We start from the raw sequence: 15,894 nt of genomic DNA on the forward strand, positions 1-15,894 counted from the left end.
AGGCAGGGTAGGGTGGTATTTCTACCCCCATCACTATTCCAAGGTATCGCAACTAGGGGTATTGTTAATCAGGGTTTGCCTGTGTTAGTAATGTTGACATTATAAGCTAGTCAGTAAAATATTATAGCATTAAGGCTGTGGGAATTTTATGGCCCATTGCTGTTTATCTCAACCTTCTGAACATCACCCAACCATACTTTCTTCAGGTACAAATTAAATATTGCAAGGGAAATGGCATCCAGTATGGATGTTATGCACTTTCCTGTAAAAGACATAGGAAGGTACCTTTAGGCTAGAAGACATTTTGTTATACCGTTGTTGATAGTTTTAATGGTAGAGGGAACATTTTAAAACTCTTGCACAGCAGACTCCTCTGCTTCCACCAGAAATTGTCCATAGATTATGATAGGTTGTAGTGAACAGAAGTTATTGTTTGTGTGGAAAAAAAATAATTTCAGTGAAGACACTTATTGTCTCAGTGTAGAGAACTTCATGAAACTGAAATGGAAATTAGAAATGAAAAGCATTAGCTAATCAAAAAGACTTGCTTCCCACTCAGTACTTTGTAAAAACTTCTCAGAAGGATCATCCTCAAGAGTGAAACCTAGCTTCCCTGATCCTCAAGAACAGCCCTGTTTGTTGCCTTCAAGGGTATCATTGTTTTTGTGTATTCTTCTTCTTAACACAAGACAACTTTTTTCGGCTGAGAAAGATGCTTTCAGGTTGTAGGGGTAAAGGCCATCTGGTAATGGTACTTCCCCAATTTTATTTCTTCTGAATACTTAAAGATATATAAAAAAATTTTAATAGTTTAGATTCTTGAAGGTAATTATTATCATAATCCAGGTCACTAACCATAATAGGTCAGAGGTACAGTTTTCTCATCATTGCCATTTCATCCTCATTCCTGACCATGACACATTACTCAAAATTATCATCATCATCATCATCAGTTATCATCATCATCATCATTATCATCATCATCATCCATACCTCCTTTCCCATCTTATGGTGGGGTGAGGCAGTGTCCAGAGAACCAGAAAGAATTTGGTAGAATGAGATACTCTCCAAAGTTTGCCCAGTTGAATGGTCCACATTCCCATTCACCCATCCATGGAATCCTGGCTCCACTTGTTAGGTACACACAGCTTCATATCCACCTATGTGATGTCAGTCCAATGACTGTCAGGTTAAAAGGGTGCCAGACTCTGGTCACAGACACTCCTCCACACAAAATTTCATCTAGCCAGCTCAGTCACTTGTCACTTCCTTAGCCTCATTTGCTTCTACACCTCTCTTTCTCACACACTCATTAAACATATTTATCCACTGCCTCCTTGGCCTACCACACCTCCTCCTGCCTTCCAACTCATTCAGATATATCATATTCTCCACTGTATTTATACCCATTCTCTCCACGTGACCATACTGTCTTAAGCACGTACTCTTCAACTCTAGTGTCCACAGACTTCCCTACATGCAACTTTCGCGATTTGTGTCATTCCTTATCCTGTCCACCCTCCATACTCCTCACACATTCCTTAACAGTCCCATCTCCAATACTCTTCATCTTAACTTGTTATTTTCATGCCACTGCGTAGTCTCACAACCATATGTTCGAGTAGGCACTAAAACTCCTTCATACAAACCTCTCGCAGCCATCACACTCAGACCTTTGCTTATCAAGACCTTCATAGCACCAGTCACTGTACTTTCCACTTCTTTTGCACATTTACCTCCCTTTGTTCATCAGTGCACCTAGGTACTTAATCTCTCACCAAATAAAGTTTCTCACCATTCACTGTAACATCACACTGGGAATTACTGTCTTTCTCAACAACCATCACTTTACTCTTATCTACATTTACTTTCAAAGCATGCTGTTCACAGACATCTACAAAGCTTTGCACCAGTCTACCTAGCTCTTGCCTGCTATTTTGCAAGCAGCACTTTATCATCTGGATACATCAGATTTGAGGCGTTCCATCATTTACCATTATTATTACAGCTGTCCCTCTCTGATATACTTGTGTTTTTACCATCCAGCCATCATCCAGTCCTACATTGCCCCATGAGGAGCATAGGAGCCTGGGGCTAGGCAGCTGGTCCTGACATTTAAGATGAGAGTGACCAGCCTCACTCATCCCTGAGTGGCATTATTTGAGCAATAAACCCCAACTCTTGGCTCTTGGATATAAACCTTCACTGGCTCAATCCAAATGGAGTGCCCTAATTACCCACTAAACCAGCAGGCGCCAAAATTTGATTATATGGGTACCACCCAGCATAGTAAATGGTTTCCTCGTGTACAGGAAACCATTTGGCTTGTCACTCAGAGTAGAGTCACCCATAGGCAGAAGGAAGAGGAAAGAATGAAGGAAAGCAAGACAGAAGAGAGAGTGTAAAGTCACCCGTAGGCAGAAGGACCAGAAAAGAAGGAAGGAAAGAAAGACAGAAGGGGATGGAAGGAAAAAAGGATGGAGGAGAGAAAAGGGCAAACACCCGAGAGCAGCACTACATTGAGTGAGTGGATGGTGAGCGCCCCCACCTACCACATTTGTGTTTTTACCACTCACAATTTTATCCATGTATATATTGAATGACCATGGGGCATCACAAAACCTTGTTTGTCATGTCAATGTTGATCTTGAACCACTCACTTCGAGGCTCACCTAACCCTGTTCATGCTTCATTACCATTGTAAAAACCCTTTACAGTACTCAGCAGCTTGCTATGTACACCATACATACACAAAATCTTCCATAACCCTTCCTATTTTATCTTTTTTTTTTGTTTTTTCCTAATCCATGAATGTCATAAATACTTTGCAGTCCTCACAAATCTTCTTCATTATCTGTGTCTTTGCAATTATTTTGATCTATACATCATTGGCATCTCCTAAAGCCACCCTATTCTTCACATACCAGGCTTTCTGATATATCTCTTACTATATAACTGAGGAGCTCCGTGAAGTAATACCGAAACTGCCAATCTCATTAAACCAAGAATCAGAGGCTAAACAACACGTTTTAACTTTACCCATGCTGCCTCAAGTGCATCCATCAGTCAGTGTCGATGGATTGAATGATGGATGGATGGTGATAAAAGGCACCATGTGTCCAAAATTATGTATTCTGTTCTCTATTTTCTCTATTTCACTTTTGGTGCATTAGCAATTACTCCATGGAGCTCCTCTATCTTTCTATCTGTCTATTGCCAGACGCCTCATGGAGCTCCTCAATTCTTCTTTATACCTTTCTTACAGCTTTTAAGAGATTTATGCCCTGATAGTTTTTGAATTCTCTTTGCTTACTTTTATTCTTTTACAGGGTACAGTCTCAGTCATCCATGCCTTCTTACATATATATCTGAAACAAAAATCCCCTTACACTCTCTCCACTGCACCTAATCATCTCTGTATATATCTCATTAACACCTGCTGCTTTACCATTCTTCAGCCACTTCACAGCATTCTTCACTTCTAGCAATTTTACATTTCTTGTTACTACATTCTCTTGTCTTTGCATGCCTTTATAACCACTGTGTTTACAGCCACTGCACTATCCATTCCCATTCATGAGCATTTCAGATTATTCTTTCCACTTTGCTCTTTCTTCATGTTCGCATATTAATATTCTCCCATTTTCTTCCCTCATGTTTTCATGCCTCTTTCCACTGTTTTTCCTATGTTTTTGCACACTTTTCCAGAACAAATTCCTATTTTCAGAGTAATTTGCATTAATTTTTCAGCTAGTATTTTTATTTACCTCCTCCTTTTTCCTCTTTATTAGTCTCATCACATGCCTTTTCCTTACTTTATTCGTACTGTAATCCATGGTTGCTCAGCCCTTTCTCATACTGGGACAGTGCAGGACTTGGTGATGGAGTTATGCTTTGAAATCATAAAGTTATGGGACTTAATATTAGTGAAGGGGTTATGATGTCAGAGTCCCAAGTTTGGTCCTCTGTGGGATATGTTTAATTAACCTAAGTCCAAAATAAAAACCACAAAGGTTTATACAGTACCTACCTAAAATACATACTGCCACAGTGATGTAAACCACCTTAAATAAATATGAATCATAAAGATTTAATTAAAAAAAAAAATTGAGAAATACATTTTTGGTAATGTGATCATAAAGATCTGTCTGTCTATCTATAGCCAGATGCCATAATCCCATAAGAAGTGGCTGTTTGTCTTTGAGTTAGTTGTTTTACGGAGAGGGGCACTAACCCTCCGCCAGCCCACCTGTTGATATGTAGGGAACACGTATGGGCTGGTCATATGGTTACCACCCGGTATTGTAAATGGTTTCCTGGTTTACAGGAAACTTAGGCTTGCCACTGAATGTAGAACCACCTGAAAAGGAAAGAAGAGTAATAAAAAGTGACAGGAGAGATGAGAGGAATAGGAAGAAAGGAGGGCAGACACTGAAAAAAAATTATAAAGGTGAAGGAAGTAGGCAGCACTACATCAAGTGAGTGGATGATGGTCACCACCAACTGCAGCACTACCTCCTATCACCTGATAAAGATTTACTAGGTCAATATAAACTTGCATTTACCTCCAGCAGTGTCACTATTTTATTCATGTTACTTACTTTCACTTTATAATGGAGCCCCGCATTTCACGCCTAACTGGTTCCGTGAAAAGTCCCGCGAACCAGGAAACTACTAAAGTTGGCGCATTGATCCAGTGGAAGATATGCTAATTGGCTGTGAGTCCCATGCCAACTCCCCCTAAAATCCATTTATGCAGTGTAAAATTTACTGATCACACCTGAAAACAAACTAGTGTTAATAGAAAGTACATAATAGGCAAGGAAACTCACTTGGAAGGCTGGAGTGAGGTGCCCAGTGGAAGGGATGGGGGTGTAATTTCCGAGGTAGGTGAAAGACGAGAGAAAGGAAAGACGAGAGGAAAGAGTACTGTAGTTGCAAGGAGAGTGGAAAGGTTACAGGAGGATGAGAAAAAGGCAGAGTATAAGAGAGAAGTGGAGGAACGATTGGGCAAATATGAACTGGAGCAGATGAGGGACGTGGAAGGTGTGTGCAGGATATTTACAGAAGAAATATGTGCAGCATGTGATGCGGTGTGTGGGAGGAAGAGAAGACGGAGGGGGGGTGCAAGGAACAGCGTGGTGGACTGAAAAGGTGAGACAGGCTGTGGCACAAAAGAAGAAAGCATACAATGAATGGATGAGTAATAGGGGCATGGAAGAAGTTGAGAGGCGGAAGAGAGAGTTATATGTAGAAAGAAAGAGAGAGGTGAAAAGATTAGTAAGAGAGAGTAAGAAGAGAGTGGATGAGGAATTTGGAAGGAATTTGAGTGTAAAGTGGAGGGACTGTAAGAAAATGTTTTGGAAAGAGGTGAACAGAGTAAGACAGGGTGGAAGTGAGGTTAGCAGGGGAGTGAAAGATAAAAATGGTAGATTATTAGTGGAGAAGGGAGAAAAAGTGAGCAGATGGAGAGAACACTTTAAGGAATTGTTGAACATACAGGATGGAAGTAATGCAAATATAAGTGGCTGGGGAATGGCTGGGAGAAGGAGGGAGGTGAAAAGACAGGAAGAAATCAGTAGGATAGAAGTTGTGGAAGCAATGAAGAAAGTTAAATTGGGGAAAGCCCCAGGAATTGATAGAGTGTGTGGTGAAATGCTGAAGCATGGGGGAGAGATAGTAGTAGAATGGATGTGGAACATGTGCAGATTGGCCTGGGAGGAAGGTAGAGTCCCGGAGGATTGGAAGTCAGGTATAATTATTCCCTTGTACAAAGGAAAAGGGGAAAAAGAAGTGTGTGGTAATCATAGGGGCATTTGTCTTCTTAGTATAATAGGAAAAGTGTATGGTAGGATACTTATTGACAGAGTTAGAGAAAGAACAGAGAAATTAGTTGGAGAAGAACAGGGAGGCTTTAGGAAGGGAAGAGGTTGTGTAGATCAGATATTCATTCTTAGATCTTTAGTGGAAAAGTTTCTAGAGAAGGGAAGAAGTTGTATGCGGCTTTCATGGATTTGGAGAAAGCATATGACAGGGTGGATAGACAAGGATTGTGGAAAGTATTAAGAGAAGGGAGGTTAAGAGACTGGTGAAGGAGAGTAAAAAGAAAGTGGATGAGGAGTTTGGGAGGAATCTGAGTGTGAAATGGAGGGAGAGTAAGAAATTGTTTTGGAAGGAGGTAAAGAAAGTAAGGCAGTGTGAATGGGGAAATAGTAGGGGAGTGAAAGATAGGAATAATAGATTGTTGGTGGAGAAGGGAGAGAAACTGAGAAGATGGAAGGAGCACTTTGAGGATTTGTTGAATGTGGAGAGTGAGAGCAGTGCGAGTATAAGTGGTTGGGGAATGGCTGGGAGAAGAAGAGATCAGTAGGGCGGAAGTAGTGGAAGCGATGAAGAATATTAAGTTGGGAAAGGCCCCAGGAATTGATGAAGTGTGTGGTGAAATGCTTAGGTATGGGGGTGAGATTGTTGTGGAGTGGATATGGAAGTTGTGTAGATTGGCTTGGGAAGAGGGAAGGGTTCCAGAGGACTGGAAATCAGGTATAATTGTTCCTTTATACAAAGGAAAAGGAGAGAGAGAAGTATGTGGTAACCATAGGGGTATTTGCCTACTTAGTGTGACTGGTAAAATACATGGTAGAATACTCATTGATAGGGTTAGGCATATGACAGAGGAGCTAGTTGGAGAAGAACAAGGGGGATTTAGGAAGGGAAAAGGGTGTGTAGAGCAGATATTTGTTCTAAGATGTTTAGTGGAGAAGTATCTAGAGAAGGGAAGGAAAGTGTATGCTGCCTTCATGGACTTGGAGAAAGCTTATGACAGAATAGATAGGCAAGGTATGTGGAAGGTATTAAGAATATATGGAGTGGAGGGGAAATTGTTGAGTGCTGTGAAGAGTATGTACGAGGGAGCTAGGGTTACGGTGCGAGTGGATGGTGAGCTGAGTGAGTTCTTTGATCTCAATGTGGGACTGAAACAGGGTTGTGTGATGTCTCCATGGCTGTTTAATATATACATGGATGGGGTTGTAAAGGAGGTGCAGGGTAGGGCAGTGGATGTTGGGGTGGCTCTAATGAATGAGGGTGAGATTTGGAAGCTTCCGGTGCTGCTGTTTGCTGATGATACAGTACTGTTGAGTGAAGATGAATGGGAGTTGCAAGGTTTGGTGAATGAATTTGGGACAGTGCGTAGGAGGAGGAATCTGAAAGTTAATGTAAACAAAAGTAAAGTTATGGTGTTTGAGAGGAATGAAGTCACAGAGTGTGCAGTGAGGTTAGAGAATGTGAGTGCATTCAAGTACTTGGGTAGTGTGATGAGTAAGGATGGAACTTTGGGGGATGAAGTGCATGAAAGGGTACAGCAGGGAAGGAAGGTTGTTGGTACACTGAAAGCAGTGATGAGAAATAGGGAGGTGAGTATGGAAGTTAAGAAGTCACTGCATGATAGTATTGTGATCCCTACCCTGACGTATGAAAGCAAGGCATGGACCTTGCAAGAGGGGAACAAGTCAAGAGTGAGAGCAGTGGAAATGAGTTACTTGAGAGGAGCATGTGGAGTGACGTGGAGGGACAGGTTGACGAATGAAGAAGTGAAGGAACGCTGTGGGGTGGATGTGGATGTGGTTGAAATACACTGAGGTGGTTTGGACATGTGAAGAGAATGGAGAATGAAAGACTGACAAAGAGGGTGTATGTAGGTGAGGTGGAGGGAGGGAGAGGGAGAGGTAGACCGAGGATGAGGTGGAGGGATGGAGTTGAGAGGTATATGAGGGAGGGGGGGGTGAGTTGGGGGGAGGGTAGTCAAATGGTGGGTGACAGAGCGACTTGGAGGCGTTTTGTCTGCGGCCACCCTTTGCGGGATTAGGGCGTCGGGCTATAGATAGATAGATAGATGGATAGAATTAAGAATATATGGAGTAGATGGGAAGTTGTTGAATGCTGTGAAGAGTATTTATGATGGTGCTAAGGCTGCAGTGCGTGTGGATGGTGAACTAAGTGAATTTTTCTCCTTGAAGGTTGGGTTGAAACAGGGATGTGTCATGTCTCCATGGTTGTTCAGTCTTTACATGGATGGGGTAGTAAAAGAGGTACAAGGTAGGGTAGTGGATATTGGAGTGGCCCTGGTTAGAGAGGATAGTGTTTGGAAACTCCCTGTACTGTTGTTTGCATATGATACTGTGTTGTTGAGTGAAGACGAAGGAGAGCTGCAAGGCTTGGTGGATGAGTTTGGGAGAGTGTGTAAGAAATGGAATCTAAAGGTGAATGTAGGGAAGAGTAAAGTGATGGTCTTTGTGAGAGGTGAAGTCAGTGAATGTACAGCGAGGTTGGATGGTGAGGAATTGGAAAATGTGAGTACGTTGAAGTACTTGGGTAGTGTGCTGAGTAAGGATGGAGGTTTGGAGGGTGAAGTGCTTGAAAGGGTACAGCAGGGAAGAAAGGTTGCTGGTTCTTTGAAAGCAGTGATAAGAAACAGGGAAGTGAGCATGGAAGTGAAAAAGTTACTACATGACAGTATTGTGATACCAACTCTAACGTGTGGAAGTGAAGCTTGGACGTTGTTGGAAAGACACAAGTCAAGAGTGAGAGCAGTGGAAATGAGTTATTTAAGAGGAGCCTATGGAGTCACATGGAGAGACAGGCTGATGAATGAGGATTTAAAGGAGCGTTGTGGTGTGGATGTGGATGTGATAGGAAGCGTTATGAGGAACACACTGAGGTGGTTTGGCCATGTGGAGAGGATGGAGGGTGAGAGACTGACGAAGAGAGTGTATGTGAGTGAGGTGGAGAGGGGAAGAGGGAGGGGGAGGCCGAGGATGAGGTGGAAGGATGGGGTGGAGAGGTATATGAGAGAGGGGGGTGTGAGTTGGGAGCAGGGCAGTGAAATGGCGGGGGACAGGGCGACTTGGAGGCGATTTGTTTGTGGCCACCCTAAACAGGATTGAGGCGTCTGGCAATAGATAGATAGATAGAGATAGTGATGAGGCAACTGCATTTTGCCACTTCTGGCACCTCTACCTTCCTTTGCCTGCTCCTTTCCATGCAACGTATCCATCCTGTGCTGCATCTGTTTTGTCTGCTGCTCCTGCACATACCCAGGGAACTCCTGATCCTTGAGCAGGTCTATGATGGCATCTTCACTGGGTTGTGCTCCTTGCTCAGCTACCCCTGCTGCTTGCACTGGGCCTTCCACCTCTTTCACTCCCTGGGTCTGCTGAGGTATCGGGTTATCAGAGCTTGCTGTCTTGCATTCACTTTGTAATTGAACACAGTGTTTATCAGCTCTGCTAATGCAGAAACATGGAACAGGTACTCATGCTAGCTGGCAGACTCTGCTAGGTTGACTTCCTCTTGCAAATTCTTGAGAGTGAGTGGCCACGATGAAAGTGATGATGTTGTTGGAGTTTTGTCGTCTTCTTTTGGCTGCTCTACTGCCTGCTGCCTCCTCCTCCAACATTTCTGCAACAGACACTGTTGGTGTGTGGCCGATCAAGTGCTCCAATTTGTTGTTGGTTAAGTTGACAAACCCGGGAAGTCTGTGCACACGGTTTATGTTGTTTTGCCGCAAATGGAGGGGTTTTCACGCGAAACCTGGTGTTTGGGAATATTTTCAGGCCACTGCTAACCATGAAACTGTGAAGTATGATGTCACTAAACTTGGGGTTCCACTGTACAGCTCAAAAACTGTTAAATAAAATGTTATTGCTAGTTATGGCCAGCATTAAAATTAAATTGGATATTGTTAACTGGAAAAAGTTTCCAAAAAATATTATTAAAGCAAAATATCATTAACTGCTTCATCATTAACCAAGGGATGCCTGTGCAGTAATAATTAAATAAAGACACTGCATAATAGAAAACTAATGTACATTATAGCATTTATGTATACTGTTATCTTGTGTTCTGCACTGTACTGTTGGCCTGTTTATTGTTAATAGTTATTGGATACAGGTCCTAGTCTCTTAAGCCATAGGAACAGAACTGAAATGTTAATCATTACAATATTTCAGCATCTGATAAATTATGGTAATGAATACTGTAATGAAAATACTGACTTGCATTATGGAGATGGCCTGGTAGAAACTGCTGGTCAGCTACTTTCAGCCTGCAGGCCACAAATTGGCAACCCATACTATAAACCATATTACTTTACATTGTTAATGGTGGAATATATTGAAGAAAAGTAACAAAGATACTAAATGAGTGAAAATATTCTGATAAGGAAGCAGATGTATCTGAATACAGTTCAGGAATATTGGATGCAAGGTAATTTTTGCTGATTATCTTTCTGAAATAGTCTACAGTACAGTGTAAATATTATTTTCAGCACAGTGTATTCTGACTTCCCTTCCTTTTAGTTTTTTGTTTTATAATGGACTATTTTTTCACCTCCTCACAGCTTCCTTTCTCTTGTCCCTCTTCCAGTCCTACTGTTTCCTCTCTCTTCACCCCTACCATTTCAAGTCTACATCTTTAGCCTGACTATACATTAGCCTCTTCAAATGAAGAATGAAATTTTTTTTTTTATTCTTGCTCCCTGTAGATGACTTTATTCAGTTTAACCCATCAACTATATCATGTGATTCATTAGGCATTTTCGATACCCTGCTGTGTTCCTTCCTTAATCATGTCTGATTTTTCAAGTGTTCTGTGTTTCTGGTGGTTAATGGTTGGTATTTCTTGCCCGCCTGGGTGTGAATTAGTCAAAACATGCTGCAACATCCAAAAATAAGGTGTCTTCAATTAATTACTATGTGTTACTGAGGGCATGTAGAATCTTCCAGTCATTTTTTTATTTGGAAGTAGAAAGATTTTTGTATGTATATTTATTTTTATTAAAAAAGAAAATTATTGCAGTAAAAACAATGTTTCCAAAATTTCTTGGACCACCTGTCAGACAGGCATATTGCATCCTAGAGGTGAAGGGAGATGTATAACAGTGAAAGGCTTCATAAAGCTGTATTTGACCTCTCAAGTTCAGAAAATCTGTTTGAAAAAAAATTATCTGGAAATAGGAAGATCAAACCAAAAAGTAGGTTCACCAGCATTTAGGGGATCATACATCTTCTCTACTTGATCTGAGAATTGACCTTCTATGTGTAACCCAATCATATATTAACCCATATTCTCTTCTGCTTGATTCCAGAGTGCAGTGGTGATGAGGGTAGTGCTGGTGGGGGCAACTCAGGTGGTGCGTGGGGGAGTAAGAGTGGGGCAGGAGTGGCGTTACGACCCCTGCCTGTACCCACCCTCTACAATGGTGGCTGTCCTGAGAGTCGTGGCCGCCAACCCAAATTCACAGCCTTAGAACTCTTGGTGTACAACATTGCTGCCGTTCTGGCCAGTGTGGCAGCTGGGTATGACGTGAGACTCTCAAACGTCACTGCTGTTCACCCCAGTCTCCTCCCTGGCAAGTCAGTATCTCTAGTATAATCTCTGTTTGTCATTTATGATGTTTATGTACTGTACACTAACATGTACACTATTTCTGTTAACTCATGGAGTGTGCAATCATTTGTCCCAGGAGTCTTCTAGATGTACACAAAACTTACCAAAAACCAACTTTTCATTATGGAAATGTTGTTATGTATATATATATATATATATATATATATATATATATAGTATCCATCCATCCATCATCCAATCCTACATTGCCGCATGAGGAGCGTAGGAGCCTGGGGCTAGGCAGTTGGTCCTGACATTTAAGATGAGAGTGACCAGCCTCACTCATCCCTGAGTGGCATTACATGAGCAATCAACCCCAACCATCCCTTGGATATAAACCTTCACCGGCTCAGTCCAATTGGAGCGCAATAATTACCCACTAAACCACTAGGCGCCACAATTTGGTTATATGGTTACCACTCAATGTAGAAAATGGTTTCCTGGTGTACAGGTTATCATTTGGCTTGTCGCTCAGTGTAGAGTCACCCACAGGCAGAATGAAGAGGAAAGAATGAAGGAAAGAAAGGCAGAAGAAGGAGTGTAAAGTCACCCGTAGGCAGAAGGACAAGGAAAGAATGAAGGAAAGAAAGACAGAAGAGGATGGAAGGAAAGAAGGATGGAGAAGAGGAAAGGGCAGACACCCGACAGTAGCACTACATTGAATGAGTGGATGGTGAGCACCTCCACCTGCCAAATAATATATATATATATATATATATATATATATATATATATATATGTAAAATATATCTGTCTATCTGTAGCCCGACACCCTAATCCCGCAAAGGGTGACCGCAGGCAAAACGTCTCCAAATCGCTCTGTCACCCACCATTTGACTACCTTCCCTCAACTCACCCCCCCCTCCCTCATATACCACTCAACTCCATCCCTCCACCTCATCCTCGGTCTACCCCTTCCTCTCCCTCCCTCCACCTCACCTACATATACCCTCTTAGTCAGTCTTTCATTCTCCATTCTCTCCACATGTCCAAACCACCTCAGTGTATATAAACTGTGTGTGTGTATATATATATATATATATATATATATATATATATATATATATATATATACATATATATATACATATATATATATATATATATACATATATATATATATATATATATATATATATATATATATATATATATATATATATATATATATATATATATACATATACATTAATGCCCCAATATACGATACCCCTAGATGTGATACCTTGGCTTAGTGATGAGGGTACAAATTGCACCAGGCCCCGATACCCGAAGGGCGAGCCCCAGTTTAACAGTGGGTCCTCTGATGTTGCACCCACAAATGAGGGGCCGAAATTTTGAATCATGCATGTTCCTGCGGCCAACTGAGCCCGCCTGCCTCCCAGGATGCGCAGAAACGCTCGTGCAGGCCCCATACCCATCGCTTACCCCGCACTCACCCATATCACTCTTCTCGCACCAGCCATCTCAGAATGAGGATCTCCTTTACACTCACCCTTCACGCATCATATTACACCTCCACCATTACGCAAGTTGCTATCGTAGTGCATCGCAACTGTGTTCAAGCAGTGCCATGAGTAGAGCAGTGATACTAATCGTGTGTGGAGTGAAATATTGTGTGATTTTCAGCCCAAATAAATGCGATAATGTCTGATAAGAGTGCTGCACGTGGTGGTGCTAGTGGAGGCCCTAGTCGTGGTGGTAAGCAGCCTGCTAGTGGTGATGCTGGTGATGTTCCCGCGAAGCGTGCACGTAAGACTGTCACTGGAGGTGAAACTGGACATCCTTAAGCAGCATGACAAAGGTGAAGGAGCATGTTCTATTGCCTCAGCTCTCTACCTGGCCCAGTTGACTGTCTCCACGATCATAAAGAAGAAGGAGGCCATTAAGACTGCTGCTGGGGAGGTTGCAATCTTATCTGCCTCCCATATCACCCGCCAGCGAGAGCCTGTGATGGAGGAGCTGGAGTGGATGCTGTGCACGTGGGTGGAAGATCAGAACCGGCGCAAGGCACCCATGAGCCAGGCTATTATTTGCACTAAGGCTTTCCGCTGTGGGACGAGCTGAAGGTCAGGCATGAGCTTGATGAAAGCGAGACCTTAAAGGCTAGCCATGGGCGGTTTGACCGGTTTAAGAGGTGGGCAAGTCTCCACCACGTGAAGATGTACGGTGAGGCGGCGAGGTCAGATATGGTGGCAGCGGCAGCGTTTCCTGATGAGCTGAAATGCATCATCGCGGAGGGTGGCTATAGTGCGAAGCAGGTGTTGAATTTTGACGAGACTGGGCTCTTTTGGAAGAGAATGTCCTCCAGGACATATCTTGCAATGGAGGAAAGGTCTATGCCAGGATCCAAGCCCTCGAAGGACCGGCTGACCCTGCTGCTGGGGGGCAACGCCGAGGGCGACCTCAAGTCGAAGCCGTTCCTAGTCTACCACTCGGAGAACCCCATGGCTCTGGTGGGGTATGTTAAGGAGAACCTTGGGGTTATCTGGAAGTCGAACAAGAAGGCGTGGTTGACTTCAGATATCTGTTCGTCGTATTTTCACTCGTACCTCTCTCATGTGCTGAAGAGGCATGCGTCTCGTGAGAATCTGGCGAACTGAGAATCTGGCGAACAGATTTCTCCTGGTGGTGGATAACACGCCTAACCACCCGCCCGCAATGAAGGAACTGGCCAGCAGTATTGAGGTGGTGTTCCTACCCCTCAACATCATGTGTTTGTTGCAGCTAATGGACTAAGGGGTGATTGCTGCCTTTGGGGCCTACTACCTCTGCCGCACGATTTAGCAGTTGGTAAGGACCTCCGATGGTGACGACAGGACAACAGTACAGCAGTTCTGGAGAGGGTACAACATACGCCATGCCCTGGAGGATATTACTGCAGCATGGGATGAGGTGAGCCAGGTGACGATGAACGGTGTGTGGCGAAAGCTGTGGCCAGAGTGTGTTCACTCCTTCACCGGCTTCCCCGAGGGCGTGCAACCTCCGCCTGTCGAGCATGTGTGGCAGGACATTGTTGAGTTGTTGCACGAGGTGGGCTTCGAGGATGTCGACGAGGATGATGTGGAGGACGTTCTCGAGAGCCACAGGGAGGAGCTCAGCAACAAGGAGCTCCTCAATATGGAGATCCAGCGGGTGCACCAGGGGGCAGAGGAGGAGGAGGTTGTGCCTGAGGTCCGAGCTCTCAGCATCAAGATCTTGAAGGAGATGCTGACGAAACTGGACAAGATTATAGACCTTATGAAAACACACGACCCCCTCCCAGGACGAAGCAGGGACACAGCTAATCGGCTCGAGAAAGATATGAAAGTCTACAGGACAATGCTGGAGGAGAAGCAGAGGGCGGCCAGGCAGACAACGATCACAGCTTTCTTTAAGCAGGCCTCCACCAGGCCAGCAAGCCGCATAGGATCTCCCCAGCCCTCAATGAGCAGAGTGTCTCCCCAGCCTTCAACCAGCAGGGCATCTTCCCATCCTTCAACCAGCAGAGAAACACCGAGGGACACCTCCCACTGAGGACGTGCTCGGCCTGTCGTGCTGGACCTAACCTTCAGCCGATCGCCGTCTCCCGTGTCACCTGTGTCTCCACTAAGGCACTCTGCCACTCCATCGCTGCCTTCCTCATCCTGCCCTCCATCTCCCACACCACTTCAGCCACTGTCTTTGTCTCCCTCACCACGATGAGAGCCACTGCAACTGACTCCATTGCTACCTCATCATTCATCACAGCGGTCTCCCTTGCCACCTCACCAGACATCGCAGCTGTCTCCCCCACCACCTCCTCTATCATCACATCGCACTCCATTGCCACCCCCAGAGCCATTGCATCGCACCTCATCGCCACTGCCTGAGCCAGCGCATCACACCCCATCGCCTCCGCTTGAGTCATCGCATCGCATTCCATCGCCTCCGCCTGAGCCATCGCATCGCACTCCATCGCCTCTGCCTGAGTCATCGCATTGCACTTCATCACCACCCCCCTCTAACCCTCCCCTGGAGATAGGGTTTGAGGGCTTTGAGGAGGAGGATTGAGTGTTAGGGAGCACCACATGTCCCCTAGCCTCTGGGGGGATAGCAAGGATGATGACCAGGACTGGACATGGACTTACAAGAAGGAAATGATGAGAGGTGTTTGATATTCTCTAACCTATTCCTTATTATTTTCAGGTTTTATTTGTTGCTTTCAGTGAGCTATTTGCAGGTGTTAGGTTTGGGTTAGCTTCCTTTACAGTTGTTAGGCCATCTAGATTGCCTTTAAACCTGTTTTTGGGCTCATCTGGGTGGGTTTTGGACTTGGTTTGGGGGGAAACCCAGGGCTGGTAAATAGTCCACATTGAAATACATGTTAAAAGTACCCTGATATACGATACATCGCCTAACGACGGGGTTTTACCTAACCAATTAGATCATTAAACCGGGGTATACTTGTATTTATGTTCAATATATATA

The 15,894-nt window shown here is 43.9% G+C and overlaps 1 protein-coding gene across 1 annotated transcript in view; it reads left to right on the forward strand.

Annotated features, from left to right (window-relative positions):
* The window catches only part of LOC145392088 (mitogen-activated protein kinase kinase kinase 11-like), a 393,639-nt gene that overhangs the window by 355,746 nt on the left and 21,999 nt on the right, over window positions 1-15,894 (forward strand). Inside the window, exon 12 of the mRNA XM_080266543.1 lies at window positions 11,186-11,411. Within this exon, the coding sequence (XP_080122669.1) occupies window positions 11,186-11,411 (226 nt within the window). The remainder of the gene's footprint in view (window positions 1-11,185; window positions 11,412-15,894) is intronic.

Source organism: Coenobita brevimanus, chromosome 21, assembly GCF_032717465.1.
Source record: "Coenobita brevimanus isolate Jiangsu-jjx chromosome 21, ASM3271746v2, whole genome shotgun sequence".
Lineage (NCBI taxonomy): Eukaryota > Metazoa > Arthropoda > Malacostraca > Decapoda > Coenobitidae > Coenobita > Coenobita brevimanus.